This window comes from Gavia stellata, chromosome 7 (assembly GCF_030936135.1).
Source record: "Gavia stellata isolate bGavSte3 chromosome 7, bGavSte3.hap2, whole genome shotgun sequence".
Taxonomy (NCBI): domain Eukaryota; kingdom Metazoa; phylum Chordata; class Aves; order Gaviiformes; family Gaviidae; genus Gavia; species Gavia stellata.
In genome coordinates this window covers 6,810,883-6,820,267 of record NC_082600.1, presented here as the reverse complement: position 1 = coordinate 6,820,267, position 9,385 = coordinate 6,810,883, and the positions used below count along the sequence as shown (strand labels likewise).

Genomic DNA, 9,385 nt, shown 5'->3' with positions numbered 1-9,385 from the left:
TAACCCACAACACCTGGGAAGCCAAAGCCCAGGGAATCATTGAAACCAGAGCCCACTGCATCAGCTCTTCTGCAAAATGCTCGCTGACTCTGCCGCAGCTGAGCTGTCAGCACCCTATGCCCGCGTTCGCCATCAAAGTGATGCACAGAGACTCATGGATGCAGCGTTTCTTCAAACAAGTGATTTATTGCCATCTTTGTCCACGGCCAGTCTCCCGGAGGGAACGGACTCTCTCGAAGAGGGAGGGCAGTCACCGTCCAGGTGGTAACGGAGTCTCTGTTGCAAGGCTCCTTGCAATGGCCCCTTCAGCTGCATCGGGTCCCACTCCCCAGAGTGTGCTTCTGCTGTGGAGGAAAGATGCGGCAGCAATTCCCACTGCCGCATGAGCAGCGTGTTCTCTGTGTCCAGCCTGCTCAGTTCTGCAGCACGAGCTCCCCGGGGAGTGTCCTCAGGCCTGGCCCTGTGCTTGGAGAACTGCTCGTCTGGCACAGCACAGCTCTCTGGCCACGTCCTGCTGCTGGTAACACTGGCCTCTACCTACTCGATGCTCAGGAAGGTGTCTGAGCCATCTTGCTGCACCCCAAACATCACCTCAATCAGGAGGGTAATATCGTCAGTGTTTGTCAGCCGGAGCTTGCCTGAGCGCCTGGAAGGTAGCACTGTTAGACGGCAGTGTTGCGACAGAGGCAAAGCCACCCAGGCTGCTTTTACCAATATCTGGAACCAGAGGGTGGTTTTCTCCATGTCTAGGTAGGGGCCGGTGCAGAGGGTGTCTAGGAGGCTGGCGCCCTGATTCCTCCTCAGCTCCTCCTCGGGGTGGTGGAGGAAGCACAGCATGTCCTCCACCAGCTGCTCCCTCGTGCAGGTGCACTCGAGCTCCACGCGGAGACTGGCATGCCTCGCTGGCATCTCCTCCATGGTGCCCAGTTCCAGGTGGAAGGTGTGCCCACGGGGGGGCTTCAGGGGCACAAGCAGGCAGAAGACAGCATCATGCTTATGAGGACTCCAACTTTCTAAGGCACTGCCCACCCCAATGGCTGGCTTCAGTTGCGGCATGAAAGTATTCCTGGAAAGCTTTCGGCAGATGCGGAGAAGTTCATCCACCAGCTCCTCCACCATCACGAACGATTCTGGCAGGTCCAGGAGGCGACTGGACAAAACTCTGCCCACATGCAGTGCAACACTGGGTTTTACTGCCTGCTCCTTATTATGTGCCTTCTTTCTGGAGCTGCCCTCCTTGCGGCTGCTGGCTGGCTGACGGCTCCCTTTCCTGAGCCACCAGCAGAGCCCAAAGAGCAGGACCAGGACTCCAGCAACGGCCCAGAATTGCCACTGCTGCAAGGCAGCAAAGAGCAGGGCTCCCCAGGCAAAGGCGCTCTGCTCCTGGCTCCTCTGCTCCAGCTCCTGCAGCAGCCGAGTCATCTCCTGGCTCAGCTGCTCCGCACACTGCTGCATGCACTCGGGCGTGGCCTCATCCAGCTCATCCCTGACCATCTGCGGGTACTGGAGGAGGCTTTGCACAATGAGTGCGAGGAATATTGCGACAGCCATGGCCTGCAGGAGGAGGGAGAGAAGGGGTTCAGTGGGGCTGGGAGGGAGGGAGCTGCTGGTGGTGGGGGGGCAGAGATGAGAGCCGCAGGGATCTGGGGACATGTAGGAGAGGGGGCGAGGCATCGTGGGAGGCAGGAAGGCCTGCTGTCAGCCCCGGCGGCGGCAGCAGCACAGTGCCCTGCCCAAGGCGCTCCCACGAGTGTCTGGGCCCTCGAGGCAGGGTGAGAACCCACCCCCCTGGGGCTCCGCGTTCCTGCCCACGCCCTCCTCCAGCTCAGCCTCCCCCCGCGTGCGCACTCACCGCTGGCCCAGGCCGGACTGGGGCAGCGCTGCCTGCTGGCGCCCCTTATAACCACCCCCATTGTGACTCGTGCCCTGTGCTGTCACAGGCGCCAGAGCGCATCACAGGCACGCCCGCCAGCCAGCCCCAGCCTTTGGCCCTACCCCGGCTCAGCGACTCACAGCTGCCCCAGGCAGCCGAAGCCCCGACACCCACAAAGTGCAGACCCACCCGGCAGGACGTGGCTCCCAGGGGCTCCCTTTACAAAGCAGACAGAAGCCTCCCAAGCCCTTACCAAACATAAAATCGGGTGACATAACCCATGGATGCTTGTTCCTTGAGATGCCATCCTGTGAGATGGGATCGGCTCCCTTGGTGCTGACCTCTGTGCTTGTGGACATGGGTGTGCTCTTGGTGCCTTCGTGACACCGATGGTGGGTGGTGGTGTATATCCTGGTGGTGGGGTGGGACCTGCCCACGGCAGGACCTCTGCTCCTGCTGTGCCACTGCGAGAGGACAGGGACCCTCAGATTGATAAGGGATCAAGTACGGTCCGATGAGCAGTCCACGAAAAGAGGGGGTGGAAGCCGGCCGGAACAGGTGAGCGCTACCCTAGGACTCGGGAAAATTTAGCGCGCTAAGAAAACAAAGGGAATCTTGCTCTGATCAAGCGAGCGGCCGGGAGGAGAATGGGGTCTTCTTTGTCAAAGGAAGAGGCGGCAGTGCTCAAGTTTCTCCTACATATACTCTCTACGAGAGGACTGAGTTATGATCTGTGTATGGGATCACCCGGCTAAACCTGTTTCAGAGCACCAAGGCAAGATGCAGGGAGTTGTGATTGGACTCAGCTTTGTCTCACCTTGACAAATCCTTATCTATGCAGAGAGGACCTGGGGGGAGCTGTGGAAACGGCTCAGCCCGGGGTTGTCTGAACACTGCCGGAACCCGAAACCCAAAACCCAAATGGAGCCTGAATGATCCCTTAACAAACAAAATGCCCTGAGTACCATTCCACCACTATTCAGTAACTGTGTGCTAGACATCACTAAATTACCACATAGACTAAGGAGCCGAGCCATCAAGGCACCAGAGATAAACATTCGTGCATAAGCCTGCCCCCACCCATCAAATCAGGGAATAAAAAAACCCGTAAGGTTTGGGCAGAAAAATGGGGAGAGTCGCTTTTCCAAGGGTACAGCTGGCCTGTAGGAGATTCTTTCCCCCTTGTCCAGGACGCTGTACAAAGTAACTTCCCAGGGATTAAGAGGCCTTACCTGAGAGAGGGGGTAAGTGATTAAGAAACATACGTATGGTATTTGGCATGCTTTAAGACTGTGATTAGTGCACTCTTTTTTTTGTAAGGTATTAATATCTAGCACGCTTGTGAATTGTGTATTTAATTGCAATAGTGCATTCCTCCATTGTATCCATAAAAGAACCTGCAATAGTGGCGTATTGGACCTGTGAGTGAAGTTCAAATAAATTGTTAATTTGAACCTGACAGTGAAGTCTTTCTCTCCGTCACAACCTGTCTACCTCGAAGGCGCTGTTAATTTGGGCGCGCAATAAAAGACTTATCCCCACGATTGAGGCTGCCTATGCTCAGGACACTTGGTCTCATTTATCGATGCAGCAACAGCAAGCTTTGCAAAAGATAACCAAGAAATTAGTCAGTGGGGCATCACAACGATTCATTACAGAACTACCTATGCACTTACTTATTGTTAATTCCAGTAAAAGTAGGAACCATGTTTTAGGTCTCTTAATCCAGCAATCACCAAAAAGTGTTGTAATATTAGAATGGCTTTTCTTGTCATATCAGCCTAAGACAACAGTGTCTACTAGAATAGAACTGCTTGCAAATATCATCATAAAGGGAAGGCGTCGCAGTATTGATTTAACAGGGCAGGATCCAGAACGAATTTATATTCCTGTTAAGCAATCCTATTTAGATTGGCTTTTGTCCTCTTCTGATATTTTACAATATGCTTTTGCAGAATATACTGGTCAGATTACTAATGCTTACCCACCCACAAGACTTTTACCGTTGTTACAGGACCAAGCGTTTGAAGAATCTCCGCAATTATGAGAAACGCCTGTCCCAGGGCTTACCATTTTTACCGATGCAGGAAAAAAGTCAAAACGAGCCGCTATTACTTGGTGTGTTCAGGGACAATGGCATTCCCAATTGCTTACGGGTTGTCCGCAAGATTCGTTGCAAACATTAGAGCTAAAGGCCGTGGTTTGGGCTTTTCAGAATTGGGCAACTCAACCTCTTAACATTGTTTCTGATTCTTTGTATGCGGTGGGTACTGTTAAACGGATTGAACGATCTATGGTACGTGAGGTGAAAAACCCGATATTATACCAGTTGTTGTTACAGATGTTGCATTTGTTAAATCAGCGAACCAATCCTCATTTTATTACGCATATTCACAGCCATCAGTTTGACTCTGGTCTGGCCATTGGCAATAACAGAGCAGATGACTTAGTTGCCGCCGCTTGGGAAAATCGCCAAACTAACCTGTTTGCGCAAGCCCGGAGTTCCCATGAATTTTTTCACCAATCGGCTAAAGTTTTAGTGAGACAATTTAATCTTTCTATTTCTGATGCCCGTGGCATTGTGCAATCATGTCCGGACTGCCAAATTACAGGTCTGGGATTGGGTTTAGGAGTCAATCCTCGTGGATTGCATGCTTTACAATTGTGGCAGATGGACGTCACTCATATTCCTGAATTTGGGCGTCAAAAATATGTTCATGTAAGCATTGACACATATTCTCTGGCTATGTGGGCAACGGCGCAGACAGGTGAAACGGCGAGACATGTGGTTAGACATATGTGTGCATCCATCGCTGTGTTAGGTGTACCTAATGAAATTAAAACCGATAACGGGCCTGCTTCTGTTTCGCATCGCTTCGCACATTTTTGTACCCAGTGGGGCATCCGTAGGTCTACGGGTATTCCACATTCCCTGACGGGACAGGCCATAGTAGAACGTGCTCATGCTAGGCTGAAATCGCTTTTGCAAAAACAAAAAGGGGGAGACTCATCCCTGTGTCCAGCTGAACAGCTTGCAAAAGCGCTGTGTGTGTTAATTTTTTTACACTTAACGGGCGATCGCAAGTCCCCCCCAATAGTGATACATCATTTATCGCTGAAATCTGGCCTGCAGCCCTCGACACCTGTGCGGGTACAGTTCAAGGACCCAATTTCTGGGGAATGGAAAGGTCCTGCTGAAGTTAAAATGACTGGGAGAGGTTATGCTTGGATCTTAACAGATCAGGGTCCACGGTGGGTCCCAGCACGGTGGATTAGACCATGGAAAGAACCTCCTCCTTCGATTGACCCCGTCCAGTTGAATGACAACTGAATACGTGCACTGTGCCACCTGCGGACGACAAGAATTTCGTTGTCGAGGATTAGCGGGACATTGGTGTCATGACTGTTTAGAAGGACAATACCAAATCGGTTCGCAATGCTTCTCGCATCATGGTAGCAACACGTCACGAGCCTGAGGCCAACTCTGACAGACTGCTCCAACAGACTCAGTTATGGTATACGCGGATCTGGCAGCAAATGAATTCCGGGAACTCATCCACATAAGACTGGCCTTTTTAGAATTCTGATGAATATGTATGATTTTTCTGTATATGAACTGAGGTGCTTTGCTAACCCGTTGGAGCACTCATGGTGGACAAATCCCCAGTGCTGCCCAGCGCTGTATTAAAGAATGCCTGCTTAATAACAAACTAGTTGTTATTAAGTTATTCATCTTGGAAAACCGTCCTGATCGCGGGCTTGGTACCGACTTTGTTGTTTCAGTTTTAGATGGGACAATCTCTGTCCGGCTGCAGGAACCTCTGAATCGGCGACTCCCTAGGCCAGCCCCAGAGATTTCTCTGGAGGGACTCACCGATTCAGTGGATCCTTGCGGGGGCAGACAAGGACCTCTGGTAAGAATAAGGCATTCTTTTTTGTTAGAGACCAGTCATTTGAAGCTGCTCATAAGTCACGGTTTGTGAGAACCCCGCCGGGTGGCATACAATTGCATATATGATTTGTATTAATCACTTGGTTACTACGTTGCATGATTTGTATTGATCATTTGGTTAGTACTGTCATTTGGTTGTGAATGAATGGGAACAAACTAAATCAAAGTGTGCTGATTTGTTTAAATATAATAGGGATAGACGAAGGAACAGATAAATATGGAGCGGTGGTTGTTATTTATGGGCTTGTTAGCGTTACCTGGTGGAAGCCTTACTGCTTTCTCCGGTAATTCGTTTGTCACCTCACTTCAAAAGGTAAATATCACTGGGTTGAAGGAATGTTGGGTTTGTGGTACGGCTGATCAATATCAGAACCCCGTAACTGGTATTCCGATAACGAATTGGAGTGCATACAATACCTATGAACTACTCAACACTAGTGGTCAATGTAGAAATTTATCTAGCCCCTTACAGGATCATCCCTAGTCATTACAGCTACTCAATAAGTCTGTTGTTTTTATCAATTATACTTATGATAACAAGGCAGTAACCTGGAATGAAATGTCCTCACCCTATTATGGGAATTTTAATACCTCGAAGGGGAATTGGACGAGAGTGCGGTTGAAATACGGTCCATTTAATGCACTTAGACAAGGTCCACAAAACAACACGTTGGGTATAGATCTCCAACAGTGGACCGACTTTCTCTATGCTCTCACTGGGCAGAATAAAAGCCTCGTGATCACGGTCACCTGTGACCTACAACCAGGCCTATGGTGGCTGTGTGGTGATTTGATAGCCAGAAAGCAGTTGCCTGGCAACTGGACTGGGCACTATACTCTTGGAATGTTAATACCAAACCTCCAAGTTTTTAATCATTCTGACATGCATGGTATCGTGCGTGGTGTTTGGACGCGGTCACGATGTCGGAGAAGCCGAGAGAATCCCTTGAGCATTTACAATACCTGTTTTCACAGCTTTGTTAGGGCAATCTTTCCTACATTGGGTATTCAACAGTTAGAGCAAGCCCTGGTAAATATTTCCACAGAAATGGAGCTCATTGCCAATGCTACAGCCGCAGCCATCACTGCGTTGCAGATGGAAGTTCCATCCTTGAAAGAGGTTGTATGGCAGAATCGCCGAGCCCTTGACCTCCTCACCGCCCAGGTGGGAGGAGTCTGTACCCTTATAAACGAGTCTTGTTGTGCTTATGTAGATCAGTCAGGGGTAATTTTATCCAATGTACAACAAATATGGGATCACACAAAAATCTTACATGCTGTCACCCAGGACAACGTTTCATGGTTAGAATCATTGTTTAAATCGTAGGGCATTACAGGATGGTTAGCAACCCTGGTTAAAACTGGGCTGTTTATATTGCTTGTCATTTTTGTAGCATTGCTTGTGTTGCCTTGTTTATTTCAATGTTTTCAAAAGGCATTAGAAGGAATGGTGCGAAGAGTATGGTTCAACCAAGTGCCAGTTCTCTCCGATGAGCCTTGGAGTGTTCAAAAAAAAGAAGGGGGAATTGTGGGAGATTTTCTGGTAAGAAATGGACATCCTGTGAACACTCCAAGCACTGAAAATCTGTACTTAACTTGTATATAGGCCTCTGTACTCAAAGGTTATGAGCGAACAATGATTTGGACTGAAAGGTTACCTTCGGGCAGCATGAATGCTGTGTAATCTAAAAGCAGAACAAGAAAAGGGAGGAAAGCATGATAAAGACAGAACTTCAGCCAGGATATAGGCGGGAGCCACGTTCGTGTGAACAGCTAGCTTTAACCAATGGTGGAATGCTTAGAGTCGCGTGCTTGCTTGCTGAAAACCAATCATAAGGCTGACGGCGCGTGTAATGCGGTAACAGAAGGTATATTAACTGAGCTATCTGCGCAATAAAGTGGCATCAAACTGATCATATTGGTCGTCGTGTTGTTGTCCGTGACTTCCGCGTCAACAGCTAGTACCTCTGCGAACAGCTTTTCCCATATCGCAAATGGTTTTAAACGCAACCTTTTCATGATCACTATGGCCCAGACAGTCACCAACCATCACTTCACCCACGAGACCATCTCTATGTACAAACAGCAGGTCTAGGAGGGCACCTTTCCTACTCGGCTCCCTTAGTACCCTTAGTAATCAAAACGTTATCTTCAGCGTGGCCTTCAGGAATTTCCTGGGCCTGTTCGTGTCTGTCCCATGACAGTCCCAATTTGCAGCTGGGAAGTTGAAGTCTCCCGTAAGGACAACATAGGGCGACTGATCCAGAGATTTCCCTTGATTCCTTAGAGAGTAATACATCGGTGCCGTCATCCTGGCTGGGTGATCCATAGTAGAGTCCTGCAAGAACATCTGCTTTATTAGCTTTTCCCCTAATCTTTACGCAAAGGCTCTCGACCATGTCGTCCCCAACTGCAAGCGCTGTACAGCCCAACCCCTCCTTTACATACAGCACTACCCCACCGCCTCGCCTGCCCTGCCCTGCCTCTCTCTCCTGAAGAGCCTGTAACAGTCCATCAGAGCACTCCAGTCACAGGACTCTTGCCAACAAGTCTCACTGAGGCCAATGATGTCGTAGCTCTGGGACTGAGCCAAGACCTCTAGTCCCTCCTGTCTATCCCTCACACCGTGTGCATTAGTGTACAAACATTTCAAAAGCGCTCCAGTGTACTCACCACATCGTGGAGTAGAGGGAAAGCTCTCACTAGCACACCGTCCCTCAAACATTGTCATGCCGTCCCTTAGCTTATCACTAGTAAGCCTGATTTTTTCCCTTCCCCCCTTCAAAGCTAGTTTAAAACTCTTTCAATCAGCCCCGCTAACTGGTGAGCAAAAATACTTTTCCCCCATGGAGAACGGTGAATCTCGTCAGGCCCCAGCAGGCCTGGAGTCAGGTAGACCATCCCGTGATGGAAAAACCCCAAATTCTGCTAGTGACGCTAGCCCCAGAGCCAGGTATTGATAAGCTGTGTCCGCCTGCTTGTTTCGATGTCATTCCCTACGACTGTGAGGACAGAGGAGAACACTACCTGTGCTCCTGATCCCTTTACCAATCTCCCCGAGGCCCTGAAGTCTCTTTTGACCGCCCTTGGGCTTCTCATCGCGACTTTGTTGGTACCCACATGAAAAAGCAAGAGTGGCTAATAATCTGAGGGCCGTACTAGGTTAGGAAGTTTCCTGGTAACGCCTTCACCCTGAGCCGCAGGGAGGCAGAACGCTTCCCGAAAAGGCAGGTGTGCTCAGCAGAGCAGGGGAGTAGTGAATGAATTCTTTAATTTGCTTGGCCTAGGCATGTAGCTCTTGCATTACCTACTAAGCTGTCCTCTCTCAACCCACACGTTTTCCCACTTTTATGCTTCAGAGTCTCTCCTCCATCCCACTGGGGGAAAGGGATTGAGAAGCAGCGTGATGCCAAGCTGCCTACTGGCATTAACCCACAACACCTGGGAAGCCAAAGCCCAGGAAATCATTGAAACCAGAGCCCACTGCATCAGCTCTTCTGCAAAATGCTCGCTGACTCTGCCGCAGCTGAGCTGTCAGCACCCTATGCCCGCGTTCGCCA

The 9,385-nt window shown here is 49.9% G+C and overlaps 1 protein-coding gene across 1 annotated transcript; it reads right to left on the bottom strand.

Moving 5' to 3' along the window:
- Window positions 1-537: 537 nt before the first annotated feature.
- On the bottom strand, window positions 538-1,551 carry LOC132317289 (inositol 1,4,5-trisphosphate receptor-interacting protein-like 1). The gene is made up of 2 exons (XM_059819470.1): window positions 1,492-1,551; window positions 538-1,335 (listed from the first exon to the last, which is right to left on the bottom strand). The coding sequence occupies exons 1-2, from the start codon at window positions 1,549-1,551 to the stop codon at window positions 538-540; spliced, it is 858 nt and encodes a 285-aa protein (XP_059675453.1).
- Window positions 1,552-9,385: the final 7,834 nt, after the last annotated feature.

Bases quoted from the DNA above. Each gene is read 5' to 3' on its own strand.
- LOC132317289 (XM_059819470.1), bottom strand. From the start codon at position 1,551: ATGGCTGTCGCAATATTCCTCGCACTCATTGTGCAAAGCCTCCTCCAG. The intron at 1,336-1,491 runs GTCAGGGATGAG...GCTGCCTTGCAG, and splicing joins TCCTCCAGTACCCGCAGATG to CAGTGGCAATTCTGGGCCGT.